Source organism: Nestor notabilis, unplaced genomic scaffold (assembly GCF_000696875.1).
Source record: "Nestor notabilis isolate BGI_N333 unplaced genomic scaffold, ASM69687v1 scaffold11350, whole genome shotgun sequence".
NCBI classification, from domain to species: Eukaryota; Metazoa; Chordata; class Aves; order Psittaciformes; family Psittacidae; genus Nestor; species Nestor notabilis.
In genome coordinates, this window is record NW_009911588.1 from 18,793 (window position 1) to 35,705 (window position 16,913).

Here is a 16,913-nt window from a genome sequence, read left to right on the forward strand (position 1 = left end):
CTATGTGAGCAATGCTTTTTGGTTTTGTATAGAAACACTTCATTCTTCTAGCTTAAAAAAAAAAAAAGAGAAAGCAAGTACTCTGTTTCTTTGGCATGGTTACTGTTTTGTCCATCTGTTAGAGTGGCACAATGCCCACTTACAATATGGTGTACCAGTTTCAACCAGGCACAGGTGCCAATGAAAGATTGGTTTCATTTTCTGACACAACATTCTTCTGGTGGGAAGCAGCGCTGTATTAGGGGAATGTGCTTTGTTAGACTGATTACTTCTGTTGGCATGTGTGTATCTCATAATAATAATTAGCACTTAAGCAGTGCTATACATTTTCAAATCACTGTTAAAAAAAAAAAAAAGAAGGCATTGCTGGATTATGGTCTTTTGTGTCTATTTTTCTCCCCTAGTTTACTGAGATTTCTGTAAACTGGGGCAGGGGAGGAGTGAGCGTTGTATGTATAGACTCAGGAGCAATCACAAGATAAAATGTTTCTTAATTGAAATTCTTTCTCTTTGAAGTTTAATCACTGATAAATTTTCATAGTATTACAACTATATATATGACTGTATTGACCTTTTGAGGCTGCAAAAGAAACCAAAGACAGATTATGGTTTTCAGAAGGAGATCTAGATCACAAAATCACAGAATGTTGGAAGGGGACCAACAAGGTTGGAAGGGACCTCAAGGTCGCCTGAGCTGACCTGCTTGAGCAGGTCACCTACAGCCAGTTGTACATGACCATGTCCAGGCAGCTTCTGAGTATCTCCAAGGATGGAGACTCTATAACCAACCTGGGCAACTTGTGCCAGTGCTTGGTCACCCTCTGAGTAAAAAGGTGTTTCCTGATGTTCAGACAGCACCTCCTGTTCTTCAGTATCATAGAGTTATAGAATGGTTTGGGTTGGAAACAACCTTAAGATCATCTAATTCCAACCCCCCTGCCATGGGCAGGGACACTTTCCACTAGACCAGGTTGCTCAAAGCCCTGTCCAGCCTGGCCTTGAACACTGCCAGGGATGGAGCATTCACAACTTCCTTGGACAGCCTGTTCCAGTGTCTCACCACCCTCACAATAAAGAATTCCTTCCTTCTATCCAACCTAATTCTCCCCTGTTTAAGTTTGAACCCAGTTTATGCCTATTTTCTCTGGTCCTGTCACTGGGCACCACTGAAAAGAGCCTGTCTCTGTCCTCTTTGCACACTCCTTTCAGGTATTTAAGTACATCGATGAGATCGCCCTGAGCATTCTTCCCTTCTCCAGCCTGAATGGTCCCAGCTCTCAGCCTTTTCTCACAGGTGATGTGCTCCAGTCCCTTCATTATATTACTGGCCCTTTGCTGAACTTACTCCAGTATGTCCAAGGCTCTCATGTACTGGGGAGCCCAAACTGGACACACTACTCCAGGTGTGGCCTCACCAGTGCTGAGTAGAGGGGAAGGATCCTCTCCCTTGGCCCGTTGCCAAGTTTTTGTCTAGTGTAGCCCAGGATGCCATTAGTCACCTATCCTGCAAGGGCACATTGCTGACTCATGTTCAATCAGTCGTGTCCACCAGGACTCTCGTCCTTTTCTGCCAAGGGCTTTCCAGCTGGGTGTTCCCCAGCATGTACGGTGCCTGGGGTTGTTCCTCTCTAGGTGCAGGATTTTGCAGTTCTCCTTGTTGAACTTGATGAGGTTCCTGCCAGCCCATTTCTCCAGCCTGTCAAGGTCCCTCTGGGTGGCAGCATGATCCTCTGCTCTATCATCCACTCCTTCCAGTTTTGTGTCACATGCAAACTTCCTAAGGGTGCACAAACCTGTATGTCTTTGGTAAACAATTAATCATATCCTTTTATGTCTTAGAGGTTCACCTAAAAAATATTTTGTCTCAGTGTTTTGGGTTTTCTTCAGGGTAATTTTGACCAGTCAACTTAGTTTTTTTGTTTCTTTAGCTTATCCTTTTGTATCTTCTTCAAAAGTAGGCATGTTGGCATTGTTTTATTTTATTTGAAGTTTCTGGATTCTCATGTGTTCTTCGTGATTTCTCAGAGCTAACAGTAGAGATTACTCTGGGTTGTATATGACCTGTTGGAGGAAATGTAACCAACCGTCGTAATTTAAAACAGACAAACTTCTCTATAAATTCTTGTAGTTCACTATTGTTGCTTTTTGTTCTTGCTCCCTTTCTGCTGGTGGTGTGCTTGCTATCTGGTTGCAGCTGACCTCATTGTGAAAAAGTGAAGCAAAAAGGCACAGAACACTTTTGTTCTCTTGGCACTGTCCATTTACTTTCCCACTGAGTATTGGAATAACTCCTTCCTCGTTGCTGCTCTTCTTACAAATATATCTGTGGAATTGCGGGGTTTGTTCTTTACATATATTACCTTTTCTCATTTTGCAATGTGAGCTTTCTGAGTTTGTTTCTCTGTGTGTGTGTGTGCTGCTGTTACACTTGTTCTTGATAATTCGACCTAGTTCCTTTTTTCCCATTACTCTTAACATTTTGAATCATCGAAGCATTTGTGAATCACCAGCTGGTCTCTTACTATATATACTCCCCTCTATCTTCTGTGTTAAGATCATTTGTATTTGTGTACTGAATACTGCTTCTCTGAGAAGTACTTAGTTGCTCTGACTTATTTTCCACCAGAATTTGATTCTGGGAAGAAGAAATTTCTTAGTAGAAGAAAGCATACTTTGGTAAACTCAGTGAAGTCCATTGGTTTTGTTCACTTTTCTCCCTTTTACGCTTACCAAGGTTGGCTGATTGTCAATTTGTGAACACAGTCAATTACTTCGCCTTCCATCTTTGCATTCTCTGTAGATAGTTTATTTCTACATTAAACAGACAATCACACCAAGCAAACAAACAAAAAAACCCACTAAATCTCAAGAACTGGCTGAACTGTCTGTTGTATTGGCTGAACAGTCTGTTGTGTTGCAGAATCTGAAGAGTTGAAGAGCTCCTTCAAGGATGTATTTAGGACAGGTTCCTTTTATTCTTAGCAGTACACTTAGAACAAATTTTGAACCCCCTTTTCCTATGAACTGCAGCTCTTATTGTTCTGTATAACTCACGTGAGCTGGAGTTTCCCCGTTACATTTTCTTTTTAGTTGCAATGTTTCTTTACTTCAGTCATTATGTACTTTGCGTTTCCATGTTTTGTTTTGGTGGTGTTGAGATCGTGTGACTTCTTTCCTTTAGATGGCTTTCTTTTAACTTTATAACATCTGCACCTCTGATACTAAGTGTGAGGATATAATTTGGATTTGAGGGAGAAGGAGCAAAAGCCTGCTAGGTATTGCGATGATGAATCTCAAACATCTTAATACTCGCAGTGTCGAAGCTTTAAGTCTTAAATAAGGAGTGCTAGAAGCAACCTGTTTTTCTACACATTTTTATGAAAACTTCTGCTCTCTGCCACAAAAGAAGTAGTTTGCCTCAAATGACAGAGGAGACCAATGTCAGCAGATCCTTTTCATGCACACTTGTAGTTATGGTTTGTGTCTGACCAAACATCATCTGAGCTGGTATACTAGTTTCTCTTTATAATCAGTGAAGAGAGTGAACTGCTTCTCTGAAAGGTGGACCACTACATTTAATTAGGTAACTTAATCCCTAAAGGTGTCCCCTTCTCTCAACCAGTTAGAAAGAAAGCCTAGTATACTAGCTTAGGTGTAGGTGTCTACTGCCATTTAGCCTTCCCATAGACCATTTTTGCATTTCTATATAAGTACTGAGGTCAAACCTGCATTAGCAGTAGGAAAGAACTGCTCTAGAGATCAGGGAAAGTAGGAAGGGGATCCAGTTAGTGAATGTAGAGTTCAACTTTATTTTTTCACGTGCCAAGTCAAAGATTGATTCTTGTGATGCCTGTAGAGCCCATGTTGCTTGAACCAAGAAACTCCTCTGAATGAGCAGAGCACTTCCCTCTGTTGCTTGTACCTGTGGAGTAGAGGTTGTGACAGATATGTTTTTATGTGAAGTATGCATGTACTCTGTGTGTGATAGTACATTGGCTGCAGTAGGGCTTATTGTTATATTAACCTCAGAAATGCCTGCTTGTAGTACCCAAAATCAGCTACATGGTGCAGTCTTTAAAAAAGACTCTTTCTTTGAGTAGAAGCTGTAGTTACTCTTGATCTCTTAACCCCAGCATTCCCCACCCTGCTGTAAAACTGCTTCCTGAGTGCAAGAACTAACTGCTTCTTTGCTCAGATGCTGAAATTTTTGAGCTTCATGGCATTCCACTGCAGTGCTAATGAAATGACATGAGGTACTTGCTAAGTGCAGCAACCCTGGAGAAGCAGCTCGTTTTGCCTTTGTAGATAAGACTACAGTTGAAACAGTTTGTGTGTGTGACACTTCATGTGTAACTATGAGAAAGAATTTCTTGTTCTTATGGTAGCTTGGAAGAGAGTGGCCAGGAATGATAGAGCTCTGGCTAAGGATGATAAATGTGTCTAAATATTGGGAATTAACCTTTGCAGATGATGAATTGTGGAAAGTATGTGAAGCTTCTGCCATTCTAATTAATCTGGCTAAAACATCTAGCAAATAGGGAGATTTCTGATGTCTCTGAGAATAGAAAATGACTGCAATAAAGGGACAAATGCCAGCATATTGCAGGAGGTGCCCTATGCTTTTTAAGTCTATGCATCCAGATCTTGACTGACGGAAAAAAATGTGAGATTACATGCTGTATGTTTTTAAAATTCTAATTTTAATGTAGATTTCTAAATTCACCTTTAAATGTAAAAACCTCATACTATGGCATGCTTTATTTTGACAGATAAGGAAGGACATAATTTTTCTATATTCTGGGTGTTGGTGAGTGTTATCCTAGGCGCAATAGCCATGCTGTGCAAAGAACAAGGAATTACAATACTGGTAAGAATCCTCTTACTGACTGAATTTTGACCTCAGCATCTGTCAAGTGCAGTTGTAAAGCCTACAAGGATGAATCCTTTCCACAGCTAATTGTATGCACACCTTTTTGTCCTGTTCTGAAAACTAATTAATGTTGACAAAAAGCATTATTCTTGTAGATCTGTCTTGTGTCCTTGCCAATCTGTTGGAATTCTTCATTTTATCTTTTTTAAGCAAGTTGCATATATCTCTTCATTGTTTTGCAAAATTTGAAAGATTTATAGTGTTAGGTTTAATGCATGTAATGTTCATTGATCTTGTTTTTGAATGTAGTTTTCGAGATAGGAGGCCTACAAACCTCTTGTTGAGGGCTTACGAACAAAGATATAATTGGAGGAGGGCATTTTTAAAAGCTCCACCCTCCTGCTTTTGTGGACAATGTAATTGGAAGTATGGCCATTGTTTATGCATTTCTAATATTGAATCTCTTCCTAATGTCCCTTATTTAAGGATCTGCCTGTGCAAACAGATACAGTTACTGTTCATTTTCATTGTGCTCTTGTTTTTTTATTACTTCAGTGAAGACATTCTGTTTTGAGTGATCAAATCATCTACCTGTAATCATTTTATATAGACATAGATCTTTGTAGATAAATCCAATTTATAGCTTTAAGTGACATAAAGCAACAGAATCAGAAAAATCCTTTGCAGCAAGGACCCTCATGTCCTTCTAGCAAAAAAGGGAGAAATAACTACAGAAAACTTCTTGCCTTAGGACATTATTTTTTTATAGATATTTGTAGAGTGATGTATTATTCAAAGATGTCTGTAAGCAAAATGTAAGGAATTATCTTAAAACATGGTACAATTATTTCCTTTAGCGGTATGAAGTAATTATTTGAGCTAGCAGACACTGAATTGTTATTGGATCTGGGTTTTTTATTTGTTTGCTCTTGCATTGCTAGGATAATTATGTTTATTGTTGTGCTGAGGGGCACGGGTCAGAGGGTAAAAGGATGAATCACATTAAAAAGACTGCTTGTAGGCTGAATGTATTTTTCAGCAGGTTTCTCGCCTTCCTATCTCCATGCTAGTGAAGCAGAAGCCTTTTAACTGCCAGGTGGCCTGTCTACAAGGAACCACACCACACTCTAACCTATCTTCTGTCTTCTCTGTTAGAAAGAGATTTGAGGCCTCCCAGTGAACTAACTTTTTGCCTCATTTAGAACTTTGCTGTATTTTTTTCTGTTTAGTCTTTAGAACAATGAGGTAATTTCCAAAGTTTTAGGGTATAGGCTAAATATTCAAGTATTGTCAAGGTTGGTGATTGCTGAAACATTGAAAAAACGTGGGAAAATGTTAAAGTTGGATTTTATTGGTCACCTCATCAGAATTACCTCTGGATTTTTTTTATCTTTTTTTTTGCTTGCTTACCTGAGGGTAGTATCTGCAAGTGTAGTCCTGCAAAACACCAAATGTGTTCTAGTTTTTAGTGTAATTTCAGGAAAAGCAATCCTGGTACCTCTGTTAAATCTTTCAGAGCCTTTTTTGTGAGAATTTATGTATCCTTTAAAAATAGGATTTCTGAAACCTGACAGTCAAAGATACTATGCTGCACAGCAAAAAATAAGTAGAAATCTCAAAGAAACTCCACCTTACTGACAGAAGCCTTAGTTTTGACTGCAGCATTTATGCTGCAGAACATTTAGGAAAGAAGACCGAAAGGCGAATACTGTTACGACTGTGCGTATGGTGTCCATATGCACATGGTACATGACATTCCCTGCAGGGTTATTCCATGTAACAGGAGAAACCCCATTACAGTCACATGATATTCTACTCAACTGAGCTCAGGTTTTTAATTTACCATTTTGCTATCATTACTACCAATGTATCTCTCTACTTGTTTGGAATCAGAATTAAGATGCTCAACAACTCATGGTAAGAGTGGTACATAAGATGTGGTTGGCTGCTCCATCTTACGCTCTTATTTTTCTTCTTGTTGCTTAGGGTTTGAATGCAGTGTTTGATGCACTGGTGATTAACAAGCTAAATGTTTTGGAGCTTATTCAAAGGTTACTGCATAAGGACAAGTCATTGGAGGTGAGTCCTCAGAGGTTTTGTTCACTCTGTCCATTCAGACAGTCATGTACTAGAAGATAAACAACTTCTGACACTTTTGTGGTTGCTGAGAATTTTATAAAAGGTATTTTCAGTCAGCCTATGCTATGACATCTTTGCAGCAACACGAATAGTAATGGAATAGCATTAGAATTGCATTGGATAATGAAACCCACTCCACACTTCTCTCAACAATGTTGAAATATGGTGTGGAAGAGCTTTCTGCTTGATGCAGTAAATTCTCCAGGGTCAGTAGCTATACATTTGAAATGGTTGTTTAACACAGTTTGGTCAGAGTAAAGAGAGGTATTTATTCAGATTCTCAAATGAAATAGACATTTGAAAAAGTGCATTAAAAAGTCTACTTTGTCAATCTCATTCAAGTATTACACTGGGGTTTTTTTTCAGAATACAAATTACCGAACAGGAGACAATTCCTAGTAGCTTTAAAAAAATATATATATGTAAGCACTAATCAAATAAGGATCAAATTTCTGACTTTTGTTGATATCACTTTATCTAGTATTGGCTCATGGTATCTGGCACCTAGTATTTGCACTGGCAAGCAAATCGCAGAAAGAGTCAGCCTCAGGTGAATGACTGATAGCAGCCAAATAGACTAACAGCATACTAGCTGTTCAACAGCTAAATCATTTGCCTCTCCCATCCAAAGTTCAGCAAGGCAAAGGAGTATTCATTGTACTTTGCTTCAGTCAGTGGTTTCACTGCAGGGAAGTCTTGCTTATGTTTCTGAGTAGCACAAGTCCTATGGAGCTTTTAAATTCCTTTGTAAAGAGTGAAGTGAGGAGTTTCGTGGGGAAATCAGTGCAAATGCAATCTCTGGAACTGAAACAGTAGATTTGAAACCCCAAGAATGGCTGAAGGGTCCAGGGGTATTTTGGGCAGCAAATAAGAATGCTGGATAATTTTGCTATATACTGAGTAATGTTAACTAGCATATGGCAAGGAAAGAGTCTAGAGCTGTAGCAGATTAAAGCAGAGTCAGTACAAAATTAAAGTGATGGAAATAAAAGGTAATAAGGAGGACCCTGGGAATAAGTAGCCAGTCAGCCTCACATCAGTGAGGCACTCACATCAGTGCCTGGTAAGATCATGGAACAGATCCTTCTGGAAGTTATGGCAAAACATATGAAAGACAGATGTGATTAGAGATAGGCAATATGGCTTCACCAAGGGTACATTGTGCCAGACTAATCTGGTGGCCTTCTATGGTGGAGTGACTGCATCAGTGTGCAAGAGAAGGGCTGCTGATGTCATCTACCTGGACTTCTTTAAGACCTCTGATATGGTCCCCCACATTTTGCTGCTAAAATTGAGAGGTATACGTTTGACTGATGGACTGTTACATGGATAAGGAATTTGCTGAATGTCCGCATCCAAAGAATTACAGTCAATTGTTCAATGCCCAAGTGGAAAGAGTTCATATTTGGACCACTGCTATTTAATATCTTCATCAATGACATAGATAGTGGAATTGAGTACAGATGACACCAAGCTGAATGGTGCAGTTGAGGGAATGGATGCCATCCAGGTGGACCTTGGGAAGCTTGAGCCCATGTGAACCTCCTTAAGGTCTTCAAGGCCAAGTGCAATGCTTCTGCACATGGGTTGGAGCAATCCCCAGTATCAGTACAGACTGGGGGGTGAATTGAGAGCAGTCCTGTGGAGAAGAACTTGGAGAATCCTGGTAGAAGAAAAATTGGATATGAGCCTGAAATGTGTGCTTGTGGCCTAGAAAGCCAACTGTATCCTGGGCTGCATAGAAAGAAATGTGGCCAGTAGGTCAAGGTTGGTGATTCTGTCTCTCTGCTCTTATGAGATCCCACAGATCCCGTTCTGGTGTGGGTGAAAGACATGGATGTGTTACAGTATGTCCAGAGGAGGGCAATAAAATAGCCAGAGGGATGGAGCACCTCTCCTGTGAAGAAAGGCTGAGACAGTTGCAGTCGTTCAGCTTGGAGAAGGCTCCAGGAAGACCTTATTGCGGCTCTTCAATATATATAAAAGGGGCTTATATGAAAAATAGGGATTATTTTACCAGTGCATGTAGTGATAAGACAAGGGACAATGGTTTTAAACTGAAAGAGGGTAGATCAAGATTGAATGGGATAGAACTATTTTCAGTTGGAAGAGACCTGGATTGATTATCTATAGTCCAACTGCCTGACCACTTCAGGGCTGACTAGAAGTTAAATCTTGTTATTGAGAGCATTGACCAAATGTCTGTTGAACACTGACAGGCTTGGGTCATTGACACCTCTCTAGGAAGCCTGTTCCTCTGTTTGACCAGTGATAAATTCTTTACAATGAGGTTGGTGAGACACTGGAACAGATAGCCTGGAGACGTGTTCAAGGCCAGATTTGACAGGGCTTTGATAAACCTGATCTAGTGAAAGATATCCGTGTCCATGGCAGGGGGTTGGACTAGATGATGGTAGGTCCCTTCCAACCCAGTCTACTCTATGATTCTGTGAAATGTGTCAGCATCAAACTTTTTGGAAGATAACTCTTTAAGCATGAAGAGTTCAAAGTGTTATGTTACCAGTTTGTGACTTTTAAACAGTTCTGTCTGGGTAAAGAAAGCGTTACATAGCCTTTTTCTTCCTCTTTTAATAGAAGCAATTAATTTTACCTCCTGCCACTTAAAAAATCTGTTCTTTTTTTAGTAGAAGTGTATCTAAGACTTTTGTTTTGTTGAAAGGTAGATCTTAAATTCTCATACTTGTAGATTTTTTTTTTCTTCTCTATTAAGACAGGTTTCAGTTTCATGCCAGATTTTAGTTAACTCTAAATCAAAGACAATAAAATAACACTTCCACTTTTAAAATTCTTCCTACTAAGGGATTTTTGTGGCAGTTTCTGAAATCTGGCTTTTAAGAAGCTGCATGTACCGTTAAGTGAAACCTGGGATAAGAGGTTTTGTGTAGTTAATCTGTCATAAGGCAGTTATAAATTGTCACTACATGGTTAAGTTGGAAGTAACCGCTTGAGCACAAAGGCTCTTTGTGTAAAATCAGCATTACAAACTTCTTCATCCTTAGGCATTCAGCTAAATATTTTATCATGACTCCATTGTCAACTACAGATACTAAAAACCCATCTGAATGTTGGTTTTAACCTTAACTTTTCCTCAGTTACCATTTGCTATCTTGATAGTGTACTATAGGCTTGGATTTGCATCTCCAAGTTGTGAAAAGGCTATCACTATAGTTACTGATTATTCTGTGTCCAGTACCTACTGGTGAAGCCTGAAGAACCTCTGCAGTATACAGTGTTTTTCTTTTCATTTATGCCTGTCATTAGCTTTTTAATCACAGTAGCAATTGTGAACATTTTAATTGTTTCTTATTCCTCTTGATATGTATGTAATTTTACCTCCAGAGAGACTTAAGTGGACAAAACCTTTGTGTGACAGTGATAGTCAACTGGATATACCTATTCAAAGCAAAGTTCACAAAGTAACCACAGAATCACAGAATCACCTAGGCTGGAAAAGACCTTTAAGATCATCAAGTCCAACCTCTACCCCAGCACTGCCAAGACCACCACTAAACCATGTCACTAAGTGCCTCATCTACATCCATTTTAAAAAGAAAAGATAGACCATATATACTAAAGGCTGTATTCTGCTCAAATTCCTATATATACAAATTCCTATATACTATATATACTATTCCGTATATATACTATATATGCTATAAACTAAAGGATGTATTCTGCTCAAATTCCTTGACAGAAATGTCTGTGTAAAATTACATCAGCTATAGTTATTGAGGATTTGTAGAAGAGAGACTTCTCGAATAAAAAAGTTTTCTGATTGAGAAGAAAATGAAAATGCTTGCAAAAAATATTTTGCAATTAGTCAGTGAAAGCATAGTAAAGTTTGAGAGCTTTCTAGCAACTGCAAAAATAATGTCAGCTCTAATAGCAAAAATGGCGAGGAATAGCCTCTTCTCTCTGAGACAGTGGCCAAAAGGATAAGAATGTAGTGGAGGAGAAAACAAAATAATGTTTTTTATGTGAAGGTTTTTTTTTTCTTTCTTTCTTTCCTGTAGAATGCTGGTCTGATAAGGAAGGGGCTGCTTTTCAGGATAACTCTTCTGATGTCTGGAGGGGCCAGTATACTTTATATACGCTGGAGGATTATGGGCACAGGGCCTCCGGCTTTCACTGAAGTAGACAACCCAGCTTCATTTGCTGACAGTTTGTTTGTGAGAGTAAGTTATAAAGTTGCTTTTTTCTGGCCAGCTCAGAACATTTGTCTTTGCCATCAAATTAAATTTTATTTTCTGTGCTTCAAAGAAACAATAAAGTAGGCAGTCTTTACACTTAAAGATGTGATGTGTCACCTTCACTTGTGCTGCTGTGATGCTTTTCTGAATCTTTTTTTTAGATAATATACCTTGTATATTCTTTGCATTTAATTTAGCATGCACTGCACACATGGAAGTACATTTCCATTTACTCACTATTTTTCCCATGCATTCAAGGATTTAGCTTTTGCTGATTTTTATCCCTTCTCCACATACTGTGCTTGACTTTTCATCTGTTCTTTCACAATTGAAGAAAATAGCATAAAGTTCTGGTCTGGTACATTTGAAGTATGTCTTGTCTGACTGCATTAAGGCTCTTTCCGGAAATGGAGAATGAAGAGTGAAGACAGTGGGTGCTTTCTTTCGACATTTTCTCTTATTGTAAGAGATTATTCTTTTTACATGTGGATATTGGTTGGACAGCACAAAATTGCATTTGACAGTTCTGAATAGCAGAGCCACCTAGCTATGTTTAAAAAAAATCAAATTAAAATTTAATTTCACAGCTGTAAAATAAATGGATATGTAACTACTTGTAGTCTAACAGTATTTAAGATCTCTTTATTGTATAAGGTATATTTTGTTGTAAGGAGAATGACAGCAGAGAGAAGAAATAAAGTTGCCCCCCCCCCCAAGTTTAGTATCAAATAAATGTTTGTTTTCTTTTTGACTGACAGGCTATAAACTATAATTACTACTATTCATTGAATGCATGGTTGCTGTTGTGTCCCTGGTGGCTGTGTTTTGATTGGTCAATGGGCTGCATACCCCTCATTAAATCTGTCAGCGACTGGAGGATAATTGCACTTGCAGCACTTTGGTTCTGCCTAATTGGTCTGATATGCCAAGCTCTGTGCTCAGAAGACAGCCATAAGAGAAGGTAAGAGACAGCAATGAATTTTAAATGCCTGGCCAACTTAAGTATACTATTATTTTGTTAAATCCACTATTGATAATTTTAAGTATTCAGTAGAACCAGTGTCTAGCAAATGCAGTTCAAATAAATATTTATAGCTGTCATTACAGTTTTACCCCAATTTGGGCCCATCACTGTACACACACTACTAGGAAACAGAGTTGGAAGAGGAGGTACGGATGGCTGCTTTATTTTTCTCATGAAATGGCATTTTGAGATCCTTAACACTGTAGGTGGTAGAAAGTAGTATGTGCTCAGAACAGAGTAGGAAATGATGTATGTTGTTGTCCCTACTTCTTACGAGTCATCATCTCTTTTAATCTTCTCCTAATAATGGAAAAGAGATGTGCCTTGACAGGAGGTAGAAATGCTGGTGGTGGCCATAGATTAAAAAGTAAAATGCTGACCCACAGTATGTACTGAGGAAAGTACTTGTACTTTACCCAAAGGAACTAAAAAATTTGTTGTAAACTATTCTATCTCACTAAGGGCTTCTGTTTAACTTTTCACATTCTGTTCCCATGGATTTCATGTATGGTCAATTTCTCAGTTCTTTAAAATTTTTCAACAAGTCAGTCATAGAATCATAGAATGTTTTGAGGTGTAAGGGACTTTAAAGTTCATCCACTAGACCAGGTTGCTCAAAGACCCATCTATCCTGGCCTTTAAGGCTTCCAGGAATGGGGCATCCACAACTTCTCTGGGCAACCTGTTCCAGTGCCTCACCACCCTCACAGTAAAGAACTTCTTGCTATATCTAATTTAAATTTACCCTCTTTCCATTTAAAGCCATTACCTCTTACCCCATTAGTACATGCCCTTGTAAGAAGTCCCTCTCCAGATTTCTGGTAGGCCCCTTTAGGTACTGATAGGCTGCTGTAAGGTCTCTCTGGAGCCTCCTCCAGGCTGAACAACCCCAGCTGTCTCAGCCCTCTGAGCATCTTCGTGGCCCTCTTAAAAGTGCTACAAGTAATGTCATACTTACTAGTAAAAATGCACTCACTGATCCTATATTGCTGAACACTTTTTTTGTAACAAGTAAAGAAAAAAATATAGTGAAGGCCTGGGGCTCTTGGGGATGAGAAAAGAGGAAGAGGACACATCTACATTACAGTTTAGAGATTTATTTGTAATAAATTAGAGTAGAAAACCATCCGTGTGGCCTTTATAACAAACACCTGACACAGACCTGGAGTTCTTACTCATGTCAGCTCTGTAAAAGCAAAGTACCTAGTCTCAGTTGTTTAAGCTCTGTATAGTCTGTCAAGAGTTACCTGCACAGGATTAATCATCCTAAAATAGATACTTAAAGAAGACAAGCTGCTGTGTAAGCAGCATAGATTACTAACTTTCAAGTGGTTAACCACAATGGATCCTACTATTGATGTATTTGTTAGGGGAGAAAAGACTTTCTCAGTAGGATGTATACCTAAGTTTCTTCTTTAACCACACGCTATATTTTCCCCCTCTTACTGTCTTACTAGTTCCAAAAATAAAGAGGTAGCTTTCACCATTATTTTTCCTGCCTGTGTATTTTAAATAGAAATTATGTAATTAATATGTAATTGGGCTATTTTCTGGCCTGGAAGCATGAACATTGCTTTTCTGGAAATTACAGCTAGGATTTTAAAAGTGCCTGATGGAATGAAGTGTCAAAACCTCACTGAAATTTATTTTTTGTTAGCAACTCCCAAAAGCTGCATTTGAATGCCCTGTTCCATTTGCATATCCTACTACAGTGTTTAAATAATGTTTATACGTTAAATGGAAAAGGTGCTTTTGTTAAGATATGTGGTTAATTTAAGAATCTGTTTCTTTTTTGCAGAATTCTTACACTGGGACTTGGATTTCTTATTATCCCTTTTCTTCCTGCAAGTAATCTGTTCTTCCGAGTAGGATTTGTTATTGCAGAGAGAGTTATCTACCTCCCCAGTATTGGATATTGTATTCTGTTTACATATGGATTTAGTCTCTTGAGTAAGCAAGCCAAGAAAAAGGTAACATCAAAACAATCAGTAAAGTTGATGATGAAGTGCTTCAGGTGAATGGTTTGTTTCTTAACTTGTCTCTCTTTCCTTAAGAAAATTCTTGCTGTGGCAGTACTTGGCATCTTGTTGATAAATGTTATGCGCTGTGCACTCCGCAGCAGTCAGTGGAGGTCAGAAGAACAGCTTTTTAGGAGTGCACTCTCTGTGTGCCCTCTGAATGCAAAAGTAAGTGACTTGTGTGGACTTTTAATCTTTTTTTTTTTTATTTTTTTTTTTTAGAAGTGTTTTGAGATTTGGGATAGAGGAGGTGGTGTGCATGGTTAATATATCATGTTATTCACAGTCTTGCTTGGTGCAAGAATATGACATTGACATATCAGTCACCTAAATTACAGATGTAGCATAGTCAAAATACCAGACTGCAAATTACAATACTGTAATTCAGAACGTGGGGGTGGGAGTAGAGAGGGGAGGGAGAAGAGGGAATACATTTCAGGAAAGGCATCCAGTCAAATTGGATGTACTGTTAATAAAACCTACTAAAACAATTGTGATTATAATTGCAAGATATTACAACAAAACATCAAAAGGAAAGTAAGTTGTAGAAATGTATTCACCAGAGTAACGCCTATGGTATATTTTTACAATCCTTTGTGTGTGTCTTCCAGTGGTAGATATAGCAAACACAGGTAAGGGACAAAGTGCCATATCATCAGTGTAATTGCAGAATGTGGGGGTAAAATCTTTGCTCCCATGTCTGCTCTCTTACAGTGGCTGAATGGGCTAGAGTCTTCAGACTTGGGCGGTGAGGAAAACTGCAGTATTCCCTGCAAAGTTTGGTGTGGAAACAGGAAAGTGGGACTGGGTAGGATGTTTCACTGGGCTGAGCACCAGTGTTTGGCATAGTAGGCTGAATCTAGCTTGCCAACAGAGGTGACCTCCACAGCAGTCCTTTGACAGCTGAGAGTGTAATCTGTTGGGGCATACCACAGGGCCCTCATGTTGTCTGAATTTTAGCAGACTGTCTTTGAAGAGCCTTGGAATAGGAATGTGCAGCTTGTCAATACAAATACATTGATGTCTTAAAAGGTTAGATTTCTGCAGTCTAGAGTGGCATCTAGACAATACAGGTCAAGACAGAGTTTAAAAAGGAACCTGTGAATGCTGAACTTTGCAAAGAGAATGATAAACCTAGCATCTACTGGAATGCAAGTATGCAGCAGTGAGTTGTAAAAAACATATATGGCCAATACTTACAAGACGGTGGTGTATTTCAACAATCTCAGATTTCAATACATAGAAGAAGAGCTGTTGTATTTTATTGTGTGGCAGTGGTAGGCAACCATCTTTTTAATGATGACCTCAGTATATCTTGTCTTCTGGATGACAAGCACATACTATAAATGGAGCAAATGCAGTCTGTTTCTTTGTGTGTTATTCCATCCATCTGCCATGGTTAGAGTGCTTTAGACAGATCCACACTCTTTGCCTGTGCTCCAAGCTCCTTGGACTCAGGCCATGTCTGGCTGGGAAGCTGTGTAGCTATGTTCACACAGTGCTGTGCTTGAGCCGATAAGCTGTATGCAAGCTACTGAACTAATGCAGTTGGTTCAAAGCCAGTGAGTGTACAGGGAAAATGAGCTTGTGTTTGTCAACACTGGGCCGTGTAGACACGCCTGAGCTGTAGTGCTGCTAGTGACAGCTTGCTCAAATGGAAAGCGTGGTGATGTGAACAGGGAAAGGTTTGTAGGTTCACATTCCAATTTTGCTGAAGGAGTAACTTTGAAAGCACAGTAGTAGGGAGCTTTCCTAGGCAACAGCATTAGAGAATCCATGTGTGAAAGCCAGTCTGTTTTTTTCTTTATGATTTCAGCTATATTTATTCAATTTTGACAAAAATAAATGTAAAAATTGGTACTAGGTTCTGTTCTGGTCTTCTGTTGTCTTGAAGCTGCAGATTTCCTTTATAAATGACTCCACAGGACTTTCTTTCAGTGGCCCATTTATTTCACTGGGAGGTTGATGCAGACCAAAAGATGAAACACAGATAATAGGTTTTTCTTGTTCTTGGAATATCTTTAATATTTGTAATGTGGTCATGCTTTACTTCCCTTATGTAGCCAGGGTGCCATATTCTTCAGGTGTCCCCCAACTAGCAACAAAAGCTGCAGCTCCTAGTTTGTGTTCTGTGGTACAGCTCTTCAATTCCAAATTGTCTGCCTGTAAACAATGTGGAGTAAACTTACCTTAATTCTAAGTAACGGGTAGTTACAGCAGTGCCTTCTCTAATTTAAAGACTCATCTTTAAAATTCTGTTTAGACAGAGGTGTGGAAACTGCATTAAATCAGACTGTCTGGCATAGTAGTGAATCTATCCCCTTGAGTGATGGACGCATCTAGTTTGAGGATGAAATTTAGCATCAACTTTGATAAATGTTGCCCAATAATTTTAAAATTCAGTGGAAATAATCAGGTACCATAACAAAGTTACAGAAATTTTGATTAAAAAAAAAGTTTGCAGTACAGATTTTTAACTGTTTTAAATATTTAAAAATATTTAAAACATTTTGTTATTTTTTTATGTATATCATACAGATTTTTAATTTTTGTTTAAGAGAGAGAAAGAAGCATGTTACAGATCTGGACAGGTTAAACATGTCAAGGATTATGTCACAAATTTGAACTTGAATGGCCCTGCACTTGGTTTC

At 38.7% G+C, this 16,913-nt stretch overlaps 1 protein-coding gene across 1 annotated transcript in view; it reads left to right on the forward strand.

Annotated features, from left to right (window-relative positions):
* Positions 1–16,913, forward strand: part of TMTC4 (transmembrane and tetratricopeptide repeat containing 4) — a 46,885-nt gene that overhangs the window by 17,001 nt on the left and 12,971 nt on the right. The window contains exons 5-10 of the mRNA XM_010015550.1: positions 4,770–4,867; positions 6,857–6,949; positions 11,044–11,205; positions 11,979–12,181; positions 14,043–14,214; positions 14,299–14,430. Coding sequence (XP_010013852.1) covers positions 4,770–4,867; positions 6,857–6,949; positions 11,044–11,205; positions 11,979–12,181; positions 14,043–14,214; positions 14,299–14,430 — 860 coding nt within the window. The remainder of the gene's footprint in view (positions 1–4,769; positions 4,868–6,856; positions 6,950–11,043; positions 11,206–11,978; positions 12,182–14,042; positions 14,215–14,298; positions 14,431–16,913) is intronic.